Source organism: Lepidochelys kempii, chromosome 2 (assembly GCF_965140265.1).
Source record: "Lepidochelys kempii isolate rLepKem1 chromosome 2, rLepKem1.hap2, whole genome shotgun sequence".
In the NCBI taxonomy this organism is placed as follows: domain Eukaryota; kingdom Metazoa; phylum Chordata; order Testudines; family Cheloniidae; genus Lepidochelys; species Lepidochelys kempii.
Window position 1 is genome coordinate 248226728 of NC_133257.1, and position 21287 is coordinate 248248014.

At 40.9% G+C, this 21287-nt stretch overlaps 1 protein-coding gene across 15 annotated transcripts in view; it reads right to left on the minus strand.

Annotated features, from left to right (window-relative positions):
• Positions 1–601: 601 nt before the first annotated feature.
• The window catches only part of ZMYND11 (zinc finger MYND-type containing 11), a 159406-nt gene continuing 138720 nt past the window's right edge, over positions 602–21287 (minus strand). For 9 of the 15 annotated variants that reach the window (XM_073334520.1, XM_073334515.1, XM_073334507.1 and 6 more), the window contains 6 exons: positions 20130–20337; positions 18925–18993; positions 17043–17081; positions 7462–7734; positions 6387–6572; positions 602–2225 (listed from right to left, as the gene is read on the minus strand). In XM_073334520.1, the coding sequence (XP_073190621.1) occupies positions 2103–2225; positions 6387–6572; positions 7462–7734; positions 17043–17081; positions 18925–18993; positions 20130–20337 (898 nt within the window). In that variant the 3' untranslated portion in view covers positions 602–2102. The remainder of the gene's footprint in view (positions 2226–6386; positions 6573–7461; positions 7735–17042; positions 17082–18924; positions 18994–20129; positions 20338–21287) is intronic. The other 6 variants (XM_073334521.1, XM_073334514.1, XM_073334516.1 and 3 more) reach the window with 3 other exon arrangements.

Here is a 21287-nt window from a genome sequence, read left to right on the forward strand (position 1 = left end):
ATAATTACAATGTGCATAGTGGCTAAGCTCAACACTTTAATATAGCTTTATGATTTGCAGAAAAATTAATTTTTAAATCATGATTCCTAAAACAATCAATTGTAATTTTACCTAAAACTTATACAAAACCAGGCCACAATTTTTTAAACTTTTTTTTAACACACAGTTTTCACGCTGTAGTAACTTGGAAATGTGCAACCGTGTCAACAGAGACAAAAAAGCCAAAGTAACACGAATCTTACTTTCATGCAGCTATCAGTTAAATATTACATATTCTGGAATGATTTTACACCAAAAATATTTCCACAATAACTTGCTTTCATAGGGGTGGATCGAAGTTTTGGAACTCGTAAAGTAATCGAACAAGATTTATTTTTAGTTGTGATGTGTTTTACCGTCACAACACAGAGGCGACCAACGTTAATTACACAGTTATCAGGCAATAACAGTCTGTGGTAATTCAAGCTACTAACTAGTTACTATTGTTTCCAATCAACTTACCATGTAGTTTTTTTCAACATATTGGGCATTAATTGGCAGTATCAAATCAATTAACTTGTATCACCACTGTAAGTAAAAAAGATCAGGATTTCAATGGCAGTTCACAGAAGACTTAGTTATACTTTAATCTTTATACTGACCCTGACAAATCCTAAAGAAAACTTTTTTGAAAGGCTTTCCTCCTGATTCTTCCGCTTCCATCGTTCCATCATGTAATTGCTTTCAATAAATATCAAAGATCTAAATAAATATTTACAAATTATTCCTCTAACTTCTCAAAAAATAGCTAGGATGATTAATGGGCATTTGACTCAGTCTAAGACCAACCTTTAAAAGAAACTAAAATGGTGAGACACTTTAAAAGAAAAGCTGTTTAAGTAAGCTTTACACCTATTTAAAAAATTGTCTCTGAATATGGATGCAATTCATATAACTATATATAAAACAAAACAAAAAAATCATTTTTCAACTATCGATCCATTCCTATTGGTAATGCTTCTTAATCCAGACATTCCGCAAAATACAGACTTTTTACAAATCACGGCATCTTTAGTACAAGAAAATTAACATGCATTATTCTTCATTCTGAGTACAGTGATGGAGCTCATTAATAGGCAATGACCCATTACTACAAACATAACGGCTTCTGTGAAACTTAAGTGCTATTTTTCCTTTTATTATTAAGTTGCAATGGAATAGGTGACACCGGATAATAGGCTGTCAAATGACCTTGGGTTGGGGGCTTAGAGGGAGGGGGGAAGCATTAAAGATATTTTTATGCCTCGTCTATAATTCAATGTATGAATAAAGGTAGTTTTTTTGGCTTTTCTTTTTCTTGTTACAAGCACTCATGTTAGGACAAGGATGAAATGTGCAAACTTTAAAATTTAAATATTCATTTTTCTCTAAGATCCAGCTCAGCAAAAATTACCCCAGTCCCCTGTGATTTGAAACTACAAGATCAAAGCTAATATTTTGTTATAAAAGTTATATATTGAAAAGAAATAATGAAAAAAACACAACAGGGAAACGTTTAAGAAAAAATAGGCAGGACTAGCACCTGCTGTGTCAACCCTGTTCCCTAAATTCAATCATGTACCCACTGGTATAACCAATAGATAATGCCTTTAAACAGTAAAATTAAGCTGAACAAAACCAGCTCACCAAGGTTAGGAAATAAATGTTACATCAAGGTAGTATGCTTTTTTTCTGAAACAGTTCTATAGTTCTTACATTCAGATCTAACTTTTAAGTGTTCCTCTCATTAAGCTCATGTTGTTTTTCTTTTTAAATCTGTTGCTTTTAAAGATTAAAATCTCTGTAAAACCTAAAAATGTTTTAAAATGCAACAAATCCTCTATTTAAAATTATTTAAAGTAACCTGCTCCCACTGATGTTAAATTCAGTAGACTGACAAAATTTCGGAGGAGCATTAAACAGAAGGTTGAAACTACTGTGCAAAATTTCTTTACGAAAATTGTTTAAAGGCTGGTGCAAAATGGGAAGCAAATTCTAAACAATTTTGGCTTCTTGGAAACAAAAACCGCTGTGTCTGAGAATAGCAATCATCGGGGTGGTTTTCTAGGGGAGGACTAAATCTTTCATCTTTTTCTGCGACAGGTACGTTTGTGTTCAGCATGCCAGTGTTCCTGCTGACACTTGATGGAACAGTAGGAAGTATTCCAGCAGCAGTGGTACATAGCCTCCTCTTCACAGTTGTAGCACTGCAGAGAGAACAAATGGATTACTATCACTCCTAGGAGCAACCCCGACAAATGCAAATTGTTTCTCATCTGCTCGTTTGTTTTCTGTCACTTGCTTGCCTCAGTAGAGACTGTGGAGTATTCCTCTTTTAGTTAGGCAGGTGGTAGCCAAATGCAGGGGGGATTTTTCACCCCTGCTAGGTAAGGACTGCTCTTTCTTTCAGCAGATCCCCTGAGGAAGACTTCGATAGTTGCAAAGTTAGCCTATACTCACACCTCATCGCCTGAATACACAGAGCTTAATTTTCCCAAAAAGTCTGGGGTACCTAAATGAAGTGGCCTCATTTTCAATGGTGCTTAGTACCCGGCAGCTCCTATTGAGAACAATGGAGACTCCATCACATCCGCCTCTCAAGAACAATGTGAGTGCGTGCTGAGCAGCTCTGAAAATCTGGCCACTTAACTACATAATCAAGTGCCGTGATCACCAGTGGTCTGCTGCTCTGTTACTCAGCTGAGGCTTCTTTACCCTGCTCTGCTTAGGCTGTGAAGGCTTTTCTTTATATGAAAAGGGAATTTCTGCTACTCAACACAGTGATAATGAATTTGATTTACACAGCAATAACTTCCAGAGTCTCAAGTTTTCCTGCCTGGGCCCTTCAAGAAGGATGAACAGGTCTTCAGAATTCAAAGGATTTGGTTCTGAAAGGTGAATATTTAAAATCTTTTGCCTTTAATTTCTTTCTACCTGAGTGTCAGGGCAGTGCTGCTTGTACTATTTTATTGTAGTACAACAGAGGTGCAAGCTAACAGGAAAATAACTTGTCTGACAAGGAGACTGGGACCGGATCTGTTGACAAGTCACAGTCTCTAGATTTTTATATCACCCCCATCATTATAGTATCTGAGCACTTCAAAAGCATTACATTTTAACCTCGAAGTATCCCTGTACAATAGGGAAGCACTATTACTAGGTGCTCAGTAACTTTGAAAATCAGGCCCTGGAAGTCCCAGGTTGGGCACTCCCCCAAAATGCGAGGGGACATTTGAAAATCTAGACTGAGATGTCTATTGTTTGACAGGGTACGGGAGGAGGAATACAGTACATCCTCTCCACATGCAGCCACCGAGTCAAAGAATCAGGATTTCACTTTTCATGAAACTTCCCATCTTCCTTTATGTCCCACGTGGTTACAATATAAGATGAAGGATTACTCAGGAAACAAACCCAATTGTCCTGAAGAACTACAGCTTACTAAAACAGACAGAAGAAAAAAATTTATATTGGCTAAGCCAAAAGCCAATAACCATCACCAATAAAGGGACTGCCCAAGCTGCAACTGGAATCCCTTCCCTTTTCTTTTTATAACTCAGCTATAGACAGTTTATCTGTAGCATTTCAAATGAATATCCTCTAGAGATCCATATTCCTGGATTTCATAAAGCTGGCTGTCTAGGCCATTAGGAACATCATCTGAAAAGGAACATGGAACAGATGCATGCCTCTACATTACACAGAGCACGGGAGTCAGCCAAAGATCAGATTCACATTTGCTTGCTAGGAGACTTCAATAAAGCTAAAATGGAGGAGGGCAACTCAGATCCATAGATGGAGAGCCTGCTGCTCCTCTTACACGTCTTCCATAAGTCTCAGACATAAAGCTCCTATATCATCCTACGTGCAGATACCCATAATAGAGGGAGCAAATTGCCAGCTTTAACTCTGAATCTGACTTTTCGAGATGATAACACTACATAATCTTATGACTGTTAACCTTGTCCTCCACCCCCTCGTCTCCTATTGTTACCCATATTTTGCATCTTGTATTAGAGCCAAATTCTCTAGTAGCGTAAATGCGTGAAAGTCCAATGAGTTGTGCTGATTTATACCACCAGAGAATTCAACCCAGTAACAAGACTGTAAACTCTTTGAGGCTGGGACCATTCTCCCTGTGTGTTTGTAGAGCACTTAGCACAATGAGCCCTGATCTTAATTGTGGTATCTATGCGTAACTGAAATAGAAACGTGTAATTAATAATAAAAGCTTTCCCTGGCTTTGGGCTATCCATCACAAAACCATTAATAAGCAAAGCCACTACAACTCATTTGGTATATGCTGATTATAAGAGATTTCAGTAAGAAGGTATCATTACTATAATAGCCGCATGCAGCAGTAGTATTGCACGTAAGCGTCTGTCGTTATTACCGCTGGAGAAAAAATCATTTTGAGGGGTTGCATATTTGGACCATTTCCAACAGTTTGAGGCTGAACAAGTTTTTTTCTAAAAATGTGAGACAGGACTTGCCTGTATGGAATGATTCACTAAAGGCAGCATTTGATGGACCTACTCCCGGGTCCCTAGGTTTGTGTGTGACTGTCAAGTGTGCTCTCTGGCATCAGAAAGGATAACATGTAACTACCTCACTTGGAGGTGGTGTTTGCACATGTCCGTGAGATGCAATGGAATGGGTACCAGTGCATCAATTAGCACTTTCTTTTGAATAAAGTTATCAAACATGACAAACAAATCACAATAAACTAGAATGATTCCAAGTTCTAACAGGGACAGCAGGAGTGCAAGTGTGCATCTATCATAAATTCTACCTATGGGGGACACTTATACAGCTAAATAGTTATCTAGGCTCTCAAGGTAAGTACTGAGGGTACGTCACTATTAGAGACTAAATCACACTCCATCAAGAGATAAAAGTGAGATACTGGTAGAATGATAGATAATTCTATGGGAGCTGTGTTGTTTGACATATTCGATTCCTCTTTAAAACCACCAACAATCTTTGATACTTAGGAAGGGATCTACTGTCCCTACTTGACGTTTTCCTTCTCTCTTCTAAGGGATATAGTTTTCTTTTTACAGAGTATCCTCAAACTACAAAAACAATAGACAGAACTAGTGATTTTGAATATGAACAACCATTGTCAGTGGAAAGAAAAAAATCATTGATACTGGCTTGACACAGAGCTGGTCACTGTGAGAAGGAGGAGGAAGAAAGTGATAGCTGAGTGCTGGCATCCATTATGTTTCCAAGATGAGAGTGCCACCTTGTGGTGAGGCATTAAAACAAGACTCAGCCCTATATACCTGGCAAGATCTATGCAGGAGAGATGTATAGTAGATCTAAGGCCAAACATCCTTTATTTTATAGATTGCTATCAAAATCCTAATGCCACATTTTAAACATTACATCTAGTCCACCTTTTGTCTGATGTTTAGTTGCATGCTCGCTCTCTCTCTCTAAACAGTCCATGTGTTAGAGTAGACCTTCTGCTCCTAATGACAGTAACAAATTTTCCATCTACATCCTATTAGAAATCTGCAGCATTACATGTTAATAATTATTTGTAATGCATTAGTAGCCAAAATTTGCTGGGTGCTGTACTGACATATAGGAAGACATACTTCCAGCCCCAAGAAGCTTACAATCTAGAATGACAAAACACAAAGCATGGGGAAATGGGATACATGGGTGAGCTACGTGTCCAGTTCCAGTTGTTTTATTCAAGTGTAACTATATCCACTTTTTGTATATGCTGCTAGAGGTTCAAGTTTTTAGGAGTGAAGGAGGGATGGGTGAAAGCTTGAGAAATATATTTTGGGTAGTCATTCCATGTATACAGGGTACCATAGAAGGAGGTGTTGAGACATTTGTGAGAGAAGGAAACAAAAGTTGGCATCATTGGCAGATGAATACAAATGGAGACAAGTTAGCTATACTTACTTATACTTATAGCTATCCTATACAAGTGGCTGCTTCACGCAGGGCTTGGAAAGCAAGACAATAAAGTCATAATTTAATGCATACATAGCATAACGGGGAGGCAGTGAAGTGGTTCAAAGGGACATGATTGTAGCCATAGGAAAAAAGGATTATTTTGGAAGCAACATTTTGATGGGCTGGAGAGGGTGGGGTTAGTTTCACATAGGCCTAAGATGAGGAGACGGCAGAACTCAAAGTGAGAGATAACCAAGGCATGGAGTAGAGATTTGGCAATTAGGGTGGCAAGGAAAAGCAGAGGGAGGAGGGGAGACTAGGATGACCCCAAGGTTAATAGCTCAGGGAGAACAGAGTGGTTAACAGTAATGGTGAAAGCACATCCATGCTTCCTGCCGCCTGTACAAAACATTTTCAGTTATTCACTGGTAATAAATCCTGACACTTACCCACTGCTTCTTCTTGGTTTGGGAAATCAGTTGCTTGTGCTGACCTGCTAGTTTCTTAATTTCTTCTACAAACTCTTCTTTGCACTTCTCCTTTACCTGCTTACACTTTCTGTCCATCTCTCCTTGCATGTTGGCTACAGCTTTATTTACAGCTTGCCTTTTGTCCTCCTCCATCTCTGTACGCAGCTGGGATAAGGGAAGCAAGTCAATAAAGAAAGTCAATGCGTATTTGTATTCTTTGGCTACCTCTAAATACCATTACCATAGTAGATGGAGGTCAAACAAAGTAGAATTTTCATTCTTGGAAAATGTAGAAGCTTAAAAACAAATAAAAAACTGACCCCAGCAATTTAGCATACAATACATAGATCACAATCAAAACTTTACAGTAGTTCTACACTGCAAGGCAACTCTGTCAAAGCAGCATCACAGGATTCCACGTGTATTGTGTCAATGACTCTAGATCAGATGTGCTCAGTTTACAAGGGATTTTTTTAATTCTTTTGTACAAATTTACAGTAAGAGCAGATTGGACAAAACCCATGCAAAGAAACTTCACTAAGTATGAAAAAAACACAATGGGTGGAAGAGTTCAAAGGGTAACATTTAAAGATTCAATCTTACCCAAACTGTTTAATGCTCAAGATGAAATAACTGACAAGAAAATTATTTATTCAGTTTCACTTAAAGAGACGATAAAAAACATCTGTATAATCCCACCGCATGACATCACACAGGTGAAGACTGAAGGCATAATTTAGAATCAAACGAGCTGGAAAAGTGTTACTGGGGTCAATTATAATGAATGAATGAAGACAGCTTGATTTTCAGATAGCAGGTTACATCTGCAGGGATAGAAGCTAGAAAAAAACAACTATACTGAATAAACTAAGCACATTTGATATGGACTCTCTGAAATACAATAACCAATGCTGTTTTTACACAGTTTCTTTTGAAAGTTGCACTTTAAAAAAGGATTTTCCCTATTTTCTTAAGAACAGATGACAGAAGACATCAATCTTCTCCCTCCCCAAACCACGTGTGTACAGTTTGGGTTACTTGCGGTGAGGGCTACCTTTTCCACTGCTTCTCGTACAACTCTCTCGGTCTCTCTCTTGTGATCAGCCTTCATCCTGTCTTTGAAGTCATTAAAGATTTTGGTGTATTTGTCATGGCACATGTTCTGACACACTCCATCATTATTGGTCTGGGTGCTCCGATGCAGCATTTTTGGAGAAGAGGCACTTAACTTCTTGGTCTGTGTTGAGACTGAAACCTTTTCAATGGGCTGAGGCATTGTGGGAATTTCCTGGCTTGAACTTACTGCTTCAGTTTCAGGCTCTGGCTCCTACAGAGAAAGAGCAAAATTTCTAACACTTATGTCCAGGACAGACTATAACTCTTAGCATCCAAAAGGAAGGATTCGAATACACTGAAGCTGGCAAAGTTAGGCATACGTTAACATCCCCCTTTACTAGCCAAGACCCTGTTCCTGGAGGGTGCTCAGTGTGATGGAGTGCTGGCAGCGTTAGTCGGAGGCCAAGGCTCCAAAGGACATGACGAATCTCAGTATGTCATCCTTGCCATGCCCCCTTTTTCAGCCAGCACTGCCCATTTGGGGGTTACACTGCATCCACACAAGCCCCTTAGTGAAGGGGTGGCTGCATCCTCTCTTCACTAACACCCTCTCAGAGGGATCCTAGATGTGGGCCCTTAAACCTGAGTTTATTCTAGTGGACGCTGGGCTAAATTGGGCCCAATAGGCTACTTTGGTATTTTATAAGATTTTGCTTACCTCACACGGCTGCTGAGAGGATTAACTAATTGTTTCAAAAGCACTTTGAAACTGAAAGGCTAATCAGATGCCAAGTGTTACTAATAATAACAGAACTAGACACAGATGACCATGAAAGCATTGTGCAGTTACATAATTATCCAGGGAAGAAATCACAGTTACTGTAGAACTGAATTTAGCTCACAGTTCGTAACAGAATAATACTAGTGGTCCATGCTCTTTAAGATATAAGTAATATTACCCCCTCACCTCCATCCCCCAGACCGGGAACTTGAAGTGTTTAAAATCACAAAAAAACCCTGTTTGTTTCCTCTAAGAAAAGATTATTATTTTTTATTTTGATAACCACTTAATGCAGAATGGATAATTAACAAATTCTCTGCAATGTCAAACCATCATTTATCACAATGTCTACTGCTTGGGCTATGCTTTGTTGTTGCCTAAATGACGAGTACAGAAATTATACCCATTAAAAGGTAGATTGTGTATTCCCTTTTGCTACCAAGTGCTATGTAACATGTCAGCCTGATTAATTTCTTAGAGCTGCCCTTATCTGGTCGCCGATCCAGAGGCCTGCATTAGGTCAAAAACTGCAAAACAGTCTATATTATAACCTCATTGAGTAGGCACTGTTCCAAACCCGCTCTCAAAACACGCACTAGAGCCCTAACTCAACCCTTTTCTGGATCTGCTTTTATTGACCCAAAAGGAACACTAATACAACATGAAGTTCGGCTCAAGTCTTCTCCCAAAACTAAAGGGAAGGATAAACAAAAATAGGTCTGCAACTAGGGTTCTTGTTTTCAAAAGGGCAAACTTAAAAAAATTAAGGGAATTAGTTAGGGAAGTGGACTGGACTGAAGAACTCAATGATTCAAATGTGGAAGAGGCTTGGAATTACTTTCAGCCAAAGTTGCAGAAATTATCTGAAGCCTGTATCTCAGCAAGGAGAAACAATTCATAGAGAAGGGTTGCAGACCAACATGGATAAGCAAGCATCTCAAACAAGTTATTAAGAGAAAACAGAAAGCCTACAAGGAATGGAAGATGGGATAGATCAGCAAGGAGAGCTACCTCTTGGAGGCCAGAAAGTGTAGGGGAGAAGTAAGAACTACCAAAAGCCAAGACCTTTCGACCTTGAAAAGGAAATTAATACCAATAGTAAAAGCTTCCACAGTCATATAAATAAAAAGAAAACAAGAAAAGGAGAAGTGGGACCGCTAAGTACTGAGGATGGCTGGAGATTAAAGGTAATCTAGGCATGGCCCAACACCTAAATGTATACTTTGCCTCAGTTTTTAATAAGGAGTTTAGGGACGGGGCAGGGGTACTACTGGAAATGAAGATATGGAAGTAGAAATTACCACATCAGAGGTGGATGGCAAAGTCAAACACCTTAATGGGACTAAACTGGGGGACCTGGATAATCTCCATCCAAGAATATTAAAGGAACTGGCACATGAAATTGCAAGCCCAATAGTAAGGATTTTTAATGAATCTGTAGACTCAAGGGTTACACCCTACGACTGGAGCACTGCTATTATACAGTAAAAGTTGTTTTATCCGTCACTTTGCCAACTAGAAAGCTCTATAAACCAGCATTTCTGATCTTCATTGAAATTCTGGTTTATAGTCCAGTTGGGTGGGGCTGACAGGGAGTTTGGGTCTGGGAGGGGGTATAGGAGGGAGTGTGGGGTGCTGGATCCGGGGACCGCTCACCTCGGGCGGCTCCCTGCAAGTGGTGACCTGTCCCGGCTGCTCCTAGGTGGAGACGCAGCAGGTGGCCCTGTGCGCTGCCTCCGCCCGTAGGCGCTGCCCCCACAGCTCTCATTGGCTGTGGTTCCCAGCCAATCGGAGCTGCAGAGCCATCACATGAGGCAGGGCGGGGGCAGTGCACAGAGCCGCCTGCCGTGCGTCGGCCTAGGACCAGCGGAGACAGGTCACCACTTGTGGGGAGCCGCCTGAGATGAGCGGCCCCCGGATCCGGAACCCTACACCCCCTCTCACAGCCCACACTCCCTCCCACACCCAAATTCCCTCCTAGAGCCCGCACTCTGCACCCCCTCCCACACCCAAACTCCCTCCCTCTGAGTTAACTGGCATTTTTCACTTACCAGCACCCCCCATCCCTCCAACGTGCCGGATAAAACAGATTTTACTGTAGTACCTACTTTTAAGAAAGGAGGAAAAAACGTGATCCGGGAAACTACAGGCCTGTTAGTTTGACCTCAATTGTATGCAAGGTCTTAGAACAAATTTTGAAAAAAAAAAATAGTAGTTAAGGACATGCAGGTAAATGGTAAAACTGGATAAAATACAACATGGTTTTACAAAAGGTAGATCATGCCAGACCAACCTGATCTCTTTCTTTGAGAAGATAACTGATTTTTTAGACAAAGGAAATGCAGTGGATCTAATCTATCTGAATTTCAATAAGGCATTTGAGACAGTTCCACATGGGAAATTATTAGTTAAACTGGAGAAGATGGGGATTAATATGAGAACTGAAAGGTGGATAAGCAACTGGTTAAAGGGGAGTCTACAATGGGTCATACTGAAAGGTGAACTGTCAGGCTAGAGGGAGATTACTAGTAGAATTCCTGGGGGATTGGTCTTGGGACTGATTTTATTTAACAGTTTTATTAATGACTTTGGCACAAAAAGTGGGAGTGTGCTAATAACATTTGTGGATGACACAACGTTGGGGTGTATTGCCAATACGCAGGAAGACTGGAATACCATATAAGAAGATTTGGATGACTGTGAAAACTGGAGTAATAGAAATGGGATGAAATTTAATAGTGCCAATTGCAAAGTCGTGCACTCAGGAAATATAAGCTGGACTTATCAGTTGGAAGCAATAGAGGAGGAGAAAGATCTGGGTGTATTGGTTGATCACAGGATGACTATGAGCTGCCAATCTGATCCGGCCATGAAAAAGGCTAATGTAATCTTAGGATGCATCAGGTGAGGTATTTCCAGGAGAGATAGAGAAGTATTAATACCGTTATACAAGGCACTGATGAGACCTGCTCTTGAATATTGTGTACAGTTCTGGTCTCCCATATATAAGAAAGGTGTATTCAAACTGGACAGGTGCAAAGAAGAGCTACAATGATGATCAGAGGAATGGAAAACCTTCCTTATGAGACGAGACTCAAAGAGCTTGCCTTGTTTAGCCTAACCAAACAAAGGCTGAGGGGAGATATGATTGCTCTCTATAAATACATCAGAAGAATAAATACCAGGGAGGGAGAGGAGTTATTTAAGTGCCAATGTCAGCACAAGAACAAATGGATATAAACTGGCCATCACCAAGTTTAGGCTTGAAATTAGATGAAGATTTCTAACCATCAGGGGGGTGAAGTTCTGGACCAGCCTTCCAAAGGGAACAGCGGGTGGGGGATGTAACTGCCTACAATGGCATGTAGCTGATCTGTGACTTCTAATATTAAATATCTCCAACGGACGGTAATGGGACACTGGATGGGGAGGGCTCTGAGTTACTACAGAGAATTCTTTCCTAGGTGTCTGGCGGGTAAGACTCAACCAGAGGTTATGGTTCTATTACAGGAGTAGGTGGGTGAGGTTCTGTGGCCTGCAATGTGCAGGAGGTCGACTTGATGATCCTGATGGTCCCTTCTGGTCTTAAAGTCTAGGAGTCTAAACTTGGTTGCTTCTAGCGTCCCTAAATGGGGATTACTCAGTTACCATGCTGGCCCCTCTCTCTTAGAGAGCCATTTCCACCTCCCTATACCTGGGTGGGGTAACAATCCACCTGTCTCAGAAAAGTTATTTGAACTTTCTTAAATCTTTACCAGTAGGATCAATACCTGCTAATAGGGCGGGGTGTTTCAGGTAAACTATGCCAGGCCATTAAAAACCTCTCCAAGTGCAGCCATAATACTTCTTAGATTACCCATCCCTGTGTAGATCACTGGCCCCCTTTTGGGTTTGGATATTATTATTGATTATTATTGTATTACTGGTTTCAGGGTAGCAGCCGTCTTAGTCTGTATCCACAAAAAGAACAGAAGTACTTGTGGCACCTTAGAGACTAACAAATTTATTAGAGCATAAGCTTTCGTAGGCTACAGCCCACTTCATCGGATGCATAGAATGGAACATATAGTAAGATATATATATATATACACATACAGATAAGTTGGAAGTTACCATACGAACTGTGAGAGGCTAATTAGTTAAGATGATCTATTATCAGCAGGAGAAAAAAACTTATGTAGTGATAATCAAGATGGCCCATTTAGACAGTTGACAAGAAGGTGTGAGGATACTTAACTTAAGGAAATAGACTCAATATGTGTAATGACCCCGCCACTTCCAGTCTCCATTCAAACCCAAGTTAATGGTATCTAGTTTGCATATCAATTCAAGCTCAGCAGTTGGTTGGAGTCTGTTTTTGAAGCTTTTCTGTTGCAAAATTGCCACCCTTAAATCTTTCACAGAGTGGCCAGAGAGGTTGAAGTGCTCTCCTACCGGTTTTTGAATGTTATGATTCCTGATGTCAGATTTGTGTCCATTTATTCTTTTGCGTAGAGACTGTCCGGTTTGGCCAACGTACATGGCAGAGGGGCATTGCTGGCACATGATGGCATATATCACATTGGTAGATGTGCAGGTGAATGAGCCTCTGATGGCGTGGCTAATGTGATTAGGTCCTATTTAAGGTGTCACTTAAATAAATATGTGGACAGAGTTGGCATCGGGCTTTGTTGCAAGGACAGGTTCATGGGTTAGTGTTTTTGGTGTGTGGTTGCTGGTGAGTATTTGCTTCAGGTTGGGGGGCTGTCTGTAAGCGAGGACTGATCTGTCTCCCAAGATCTGTGAGAATGAAGGATCATTTGTTCAGGATAGGCTGTAAGCCTTTGATGACGTGCTGGAGAGGTTTTAGTTGGGGGCTGAAGATGTTAGGGGATGAGAGCCAAGGAAGTGTTGTTCTAAGTCAGCCATAAAAATACGGTTCCCTTAACCCACCCAACAATGTTGTTAATCTTTCCAGCTATACTCTTAGCCCGGCAGAAGAGTCTGTCCTATCTCGGGGCCTCTCCTTTTGTCCCTCCAGGCCCACGAACATGATACAGTTCTGTGGTGACCTAGAATCCTTCTTTCGACGTCTCCGACTCAAAGAATATTTCCAACACACCTCTGAACAACATACTAACCTACAGAATCCTTCCTACCAACACTACAAAAAGAAGGATTCTGCGTGGACTCCTCCTGAAGGTCAAAACAACAGACTGGACTTCTACATAGATTGCTTCCGTTGATGTGCACGGGCTGAAATTGTGGAAAAGCAGCATCACTTGCCCCATAACCTCAGCCGTGCTGAACACAATGCCATCCACAGCCTCAGGAACAACTCTGACATCATAATCAAAAAGGCTGACAAAGGAGGTGCTGTCGTCATCAAGAATAAGTTGGAATATGAACAAGAGGCTGCTAGGCAGCTCTCTAACTCCACATTCTACAGGCCATTATCCTCTGATCCCACTGAGGATTACCAAAAGAATCTACACCATCTACTCAAGAAACTCCCTGAAAAAGCACAGGAACAGATCTGTGCAGACACATGCCTAGAACCCCGAACAGGGGCATTCTATCTGCTTCCCAAGATCCATAAACCTGGGAATCCTGGATGCCCCATCATCTCAGGCAGTGGCACCCTGACAGCAGGATTGTCTGGCTATGTGGACTCTCTCCTCAGGCCCTATGCTACCAGCACTCCCAGCTATCTTCGAGACACCACTGACTTCCTGAGGAAACGACAATCCATTGGTGATCTTCCTGAAAACACCCTCCTGTCCACTATGGATGCAGAAGCCCTCTACACCAACATTCCACACAAAGATGGACTACACGCTATCAGGTACAGTATCCCTGATAATGTCATGGCAAATCTGGTGGCTGACCTTTGTGAGTTTGTCCTCACCCACAAGTATTTCACATTTGTGGACAATATATACCTTCAAGTCAGTGGCACTGCTATGGGTACCCGTATGGCCCCACAGTATGCCAACATTTTTATGGCTGACTTAGAACAACACTTCCTCAGCTCTCGTCTCCTAATGCCCCTACTCTGCTTGCGCTACATTGATGACATCTTCATCATCTGGACCCATAGAAAAGAAGCCCTTGAGAAATTCCACCATGATTTCAACAATTTCCATCCCACCATCAACCTCAGCCTAGACCAATCCACACAAGCGGTCCATTTCCTGGACACTACTGTGCTAATAAGCGATGGTCACATAAACACCACCCTATACCGGAAACCTACTGACCGCTGTACTTACCTACATGCCTCCAGCTTCCATCCAGGACACACCACACGATCCATTGTGTACAGCCAAGCTCTAAGATACAACCGCATTTGCTCCAATCCCTCAGACAGAGACAAACACCTACAAGATCTCTATCAAGCATTCTTAAAACTACAATACCGTCCTGCTGAAGTGAAAAAACAGATTGACAGAGCCAGAAGAATACCCAGAAGTCACCTACTATAGAACGGGCCCAACAAAGAAAATAACAGAACACCACTAGCTGTCACCTTCAGCCCCCAACTAAAACCTCTCCAGCGCATCATCAAAGATTTACAACCTATCCTGAAAAATGATCCCTCACTCTCACAGATCTTGGGAGACAGACCAGTCCTCGCTTACAGACAGCCCCCCCAACCTGAAGCAAATACTCACCAGCAGCCACACACCACACAACAAAAACACTAACCCCATGAACCTATCCTTGCAACAAAGCCTGATGCCAACTCTGTCCACATATTTATTCAAGTGACACCATCATAGGACCTAATCACATTAGCCACGCCATCAGAGGCTCATTCACCTGCACATCTACCAATGTGATATATGCCATCATGTGCCAGCAATGCCCCTCTGCCATGTACATTGGCCAAACCGGACAGTCTCTACGCAAAAGAATAAATGGACACAAATCTGACATCAGGCATCATAACATTCAAAAACCGGTAGGAGAGCACTTCAACCTCTCTGGCCACTCTGTGAAAGATTTAAGGGTGGCAATTTTGCAACAGAAAAGCTTCAAAAACAGACTCCAACAACCAACTGCTGAGCTTGAATTAATATGCAAACTAGGTACTATTAACCTGGGTTTGAATGGAGACTGGGAGCATCTGGGTCATTACACATATTGAGTCTATTTCCTTAAGTTAAGTATCCTCACACCTTCTTGTCAACTGTCTAAATGGGCCATCTTGATTATCACTATAAAAGTTTTTTTCTCCTGCTGATAATAGCTCATCTTAACTAATTAGCCTCTCACAGTTCGTATGGTAACTTCCAACTTATCTGTATGTGTATAGATATATATCTTACTATATGTTCCATTCTATACATCCGATGAAGTGGGCTGTAGCCTACGAAAGCTTATGCTCTAATAAATTTGTTAATCTCTAAGGTGCCACAAGTATTCCTGTTCTTTTTACTGTATTATTGTAGTTACTAGGAGAGATCTTTTTAAGGAGGTTTCGTCTATTTGACATCTAATGTCCTCACATCAAGTATAGGACATACTTTGCCTCATATTTCAAGCAATAACAATACAAAGAATCATACACTGTGATACTAATGCATGTTTTAGGACTTTGTATCAGTTTGCACTATGAATAAAACTTGAGGGCACTGACCTAAACTTTTCCCTGTATTTTTCATATAGTTCTACAGTAACTCCTCACTTAATGTCATCCAGGTTAACATTGTTTCGTTGCTGATCAATTAGAGAATATGCTTGTTTAATGTTGCGCAATGCTCCCTCATAATGTTGTTTGGTAGCCGCTGGCTTTGTCCACTGCTTGCAGGAAGAACAGCCTGTTGAGCTAGCTGGTGGGGGCTTGGAACCAGGGTGGACTGGCAGCCCCCCATCAGCTCTCAGCTCCCCTAAGTTTCCTGTGCGGCAGCCGCCCAGCAGGCTACCAATTGCCGGGCAGTTCAGCTGTACCGCCCCCCACTGCCATGTGCTGCTCATGCCCTCTGCCTTGGAGCTGCTCCCAGGAGCCTCCTGCTTGTTGTGCAGAGCTGGGGGAGGGGGCGGGGGGGATGGAAGGGAAAGAGGGGTGCTAATGTCAGGGTGTCCCCCTCTGCCCCCGCTCCACAGAGCAGGTGCGGGACATGACAAGGCTCAGGACGGAGGGAGCTTGCTAGCAGCAGCTGCTGTCTCAACTTGCTGATCTACTTAAAAAGGCAATGTACTTAGAGTGGGGTCACTGTACGTAAAGGGGCAATGCGCGTCTCTCTCTCTCACACACACATACACACACGGTGTGTGTCTCTGTCTCTCTCTGCCATGCTGTCTCTCCTCCCTCCATTCGTGCTGCCTTGTAGAGTGTGAGGCTACATTAACAACAATGTGTTAACCCTTGAGGGCTCAGCCGAATGCTAGTTCATCATTTAGCAGTAAGGCATTCCCTGGGAAATATCCCACCCTCTTCCACCCTCTAACTTCACCACCTCAACCAAGCTTCACAATCAAACTTTTTCTGTGTGTGTGTGTATAACACCCCCCCCCCCATATATATAGTCTTTTGTTGGGCGAAATTTTTTTTCCTGGAACCTAACCCCCCCATTTACATTAATTCTTATGGGGAAATTGGATTCGCTTAACATTGTTGCTCTTAAAGTAGCATTTTTCAGGAACATAATTACAATGTTAAGCAAGGAGTTACTGTACATTATTTCTTTAAAATGTAGGTGGTCATGGTAATATCCTGCCTTGTTCATTCTAACAATACATTTTAAATATTGCATCAATATATATTTATACACAGGTTTAAAATATTATATAAATCACATACAAGAACATCTAACCTTTCTGCCAGTTATGACCAGGTTTTTTTTTAAACAATTCTGCAACACAAAAAGCAGAACAAAAATGAGCAAGAACAAGTTTTCCATTTCTATGTGCTGGGCCTGGGTCTCCTCTCACTTATACTGGCATAAATCAGGAGTAGTTTAATTAAGTCTGTGGTGTTACATCCACGTAGGGTTGGCATAAGTGAAAGGACAGCCAGGCCCATGAGTTCAAATGTCATAAGCACAAGATCTGGGCACATTCAAAGAAAGAAGTAAATCAGTATGCCTAAGCTATAACCTGTGACTGCCCTCCTTTTTCATTTGGAGTTGAGGCCCACTGACACTACATGTCCCAGAATAAAATGTTCCAACTGGTGTCACCTAAACCACAATGAAGCATTGTGTGCTGTAACCTGTAGTTTCTGTGATTCCTCTCCCCATATTAAAGCAAAGGTGGGCTGCTCTCTGTTCAACTGTGCCCTTTAGATTCAACCTCCAGGCCTCTATCAAGTGGACAAAATTTGGTGACCCACACAATTATAGGGAGAGATGGTAGTGACCTGTATATTGAGGTTGCTTAACACCTTTCAATATAAAAATATCATTGGAACCTTCCTTGAGAAACTCTAACATCTTCATTGTTTACAATGGACATTTCAAATTTGGTTGGGAGACAGTCTCTAGGCTTGAGAAGTGTCTTTTCTTTGTCCCAAGAAATTCTGTTCAGTTTAGCTGAATTGTAGACTGTTAGAAATCACCATTTTCTTTCTCCCACTTGCATTTTCACAGGATTATTTTGGCAGGCTGCCAAAATAATTGAATGCCCCAATATACTAATGAGCTGGATCCAACCTGCTGCCAAAGTCTTAGCAGCAGGAGCGACAGATGCATACACTGCCCTGGGAACCCCTGGGAACTGTAGAGAAACTGCAGAAACAGAGGACCCCTCCCCATACGTACCTAGCACATGGCCCCAGTGATCCATCCCCCACTCTGGAGGCACCACATGGGGCAGGAGCCTCTTCATCTCCCAAGGATGGAGAGATAGCCAGGCCACGCTCCACTGGACCATCCTCTGAACCCAGCAGCCCATCCCTATACTGGGACAACAGACTTCTGCTGCTGCCAACTAATATAGTTAGTTCTGCTGCTCAAGTACTCGTAGCAGTCTGTGCTTAAGTGTCAGGGTTTGAACCCAGCTCATGAGGTAAGTTGGGGGTGTTTTTACAGTCAAACATAACAGGTTTTTTAAAATCTATTTCCTTTTTTCAAAACAACTATGAAGTCACATAAAAACTACATTAAAGGAACATTATTAAGAATGCAAATTAGGAAATGCCAGATTTATGGCTGCCAGTGCCACTGCCTTCTTGTGCATGTCTATTAGGATAATCCTTCAGTGCATGGTTTGGATGTACAAGTGGGTAGAATTAAGGTTCTGTGGGCAACCATAAAACTGGCATTTCCTAACTTTTGAGTCCTTGACTTGGCAACCTAAATAATGGTCTTCTAACAGTTTTTTAAATATGTAATATATTATTAAAATTAAACCTAGTTTGCCGCTCCTAAAGAAACTATTGTCAATGGGACGTTGATTTACTAGTGATGGAGATTTTTAACTGTAATGATACCATCTGACTATTACTTGTCGCTAAACTTGTGGTGATCTTACACAGATACCATGGTGGTGAGTGCCAATACAAAACCTTAAGATAAACAGATCTCATTATAGTCTTCAGCAGAGAAGGTCGCCGTGCTGACACTCAAACTTTTAATGATAGTAGCATAAAACAAGTAAAATGTGACAGAAAATAAGGGATGTCTATCATGATTCTGAAAGTGTTTTTATTTTCATTGTTTTGCTTAACTGGCAGACATACCACGTGAGGCTACTTACTTCCTTTTTGGGTTCCACACTTTGATTACGTCGTCCTTTTTTTGCTCTGGGTTCCTGAGTAACCTTCAGCTGTCAACATTATTAAAAAGAATGTTGAATAATTCCAAATGCTGGGAAACACTAGTTCTCAGCTGCCAACATAAATAGCATTCTTTGTAAAATGCATGAGATACCTGGAGTGTGAAAGGCAACATACAAAGCCAAATACAATTCCAAAATGAGGACTATGTACACTCAGATATATTTTCTGAATTAGTGATAATGACCTCATAACTAATGAGCTGAGGAGTGAGTAGAATCCATGTGTGTATGTGTTATTAATTCTCTAATAAATAACAATTGTTTATTTAATTTACACTATTTATGCAATTTGTCATTGGTATGCTCAGGCAAACGGGTTCTTCATTTTGGAACAAACCTCTAGTCCTATATCAGGATTCACTGGAGTGATAGAAAAGATTTTTGTTTTTTTGTTTTTAGGAAAACATTTTTCTGCTTGTTTTTGTACATTAGAAATTCAGGTCCTTTCTAGGCTGGAAAATGTTCTGATTTTGTACTGTGTAATTAAACTTTGGAATGTAGGCCAAGAATTTAGCAAGATTCAAACAGAAATTGTACATTTATATCTATAACAAGACAGAGTTATAATTAATCTCTAATAATTACAGGCCAGGATGTAGGCAGTTCTTAGTATCACGTTCTTTCACATTCCTCTGGAGCATCTGATATTGTCAATGTCAAGAACAGGACACTGGACAAGATGGACCTTGGGTCTGCTCCAGTACGGCAATGTCTATGTTCCTATGTCTGGAGAACTAGTGAAATGGTGACATCACAAGAGTCAACAGAATGAAAGCTGAGCCGTTGTGGGGAGAAGAGACTTTCAGTAGGACAATTTAAACTCTTTGTTTTCATTAACACTTATTTAACTTTAAGGACCTTTGCTCATTCAATCAAGGTGTTAGAGTTCCCGATAAACATTCCTGAGACTTCCCAGAAGTCACCCAGCAAAACCTGGGAAGATGACAACTTTATATTCCTGGTATTTCTAAAGTATTAAAATCAAAGAAGTAACCTGCCTTCTCGTCTCATCATAAAGAAGTAAACAGGGCATAACTTAAAACTAACTTTAAAAATTCCATTGCAGGTCACCTTTCCGTCATTTAATAAATTATAGTAGTTCTTGCCATTGCAGTAGTACTCACCTGCTCATTGCTGGTGGAAGAGATACTGGATTCTGCCTCCTCCTCACCTTTATCTTCATTCTTAGACTTCCAGAATCTCCCATCACGAAGGAAACGCTGGTGCAGTTCCAGTTCATCACATGCTTTTTTCCAGCCCATGCTGCGCTTCACATGCAACCGATGGATATTAACTGTGATATCTTGAATGTTTTCTGAAGGGATCCAGGCCCTTGTAAAGACCATTTAAAGACACAATCAGAAAGCTGAAGAGAAAGAGTGTGTTAATATACATTTAAAAAAGATTTAGGGTGAGATATTCCGATGAATTTAGTGTTGGGCTAACTGGCAGCCATGGAAACAGAGTCCAAGTTTCAAATCTGTATTTATGCAACTAACTCAAAGTGGCCAGTTTTTCACAGGGGCTGGGCATCATTAGGACATGGAGAGACCACGACTACATGTGCACTTTCTATTCAAATTCAGTCCTTAGCCTCTTTGTTGAAACTCAAGATGAGTGCCAAATTCATGCCTCTTGTATGGATGGTTTTTGTGATTTGGACATCTATCTAGCTATCTATCTGGAACTGAATCAAGCACACCAGATCCTTTTGTATAAATCACTGAACAGCCATCGGACAGTAATTACTTTTTGTCCTACTGTTCTGGACTGGATTTCTGCCAGTGACTTAGAGATCTGAAAGGTTCCTTAGTCTCTAAAGTTATTCAGATTTTCCTCTTTACAGTATATACTTATGTTTCAGGTGTTTTTCATCGAACTACTTAATAGGAGAACACACCACTTGTGTGAAGCTGTGTGAGCCTGGTGCCAAAACTACAAATGAAATGATTCTCTACTTACGTATGAAGCTTTTGCTAAGGTACTTATGATTTCAATATAAGTCATTCCATGATTTAAATGCAAGTAAGAGATCTTATTCATTTATCTTTGCTAGAAAATCTCCTTGTTAAGAAGTAATATAATAAGCACTTGTGGAGAGGCTGGAGACAGTTGTTTTAAGACATAGTCTATTCTATTATTTACTAGATAAATCAAGTGAAAATATACATAGTCCTTGTTAAATTAAAAAGCAACTTAAATAAACACTTCTAGGAAAAAAAAACAGCTATAAAAGTCTCCAGCCTCCCTCATGATGCATTGAAATGCACTACTTTCTCAGA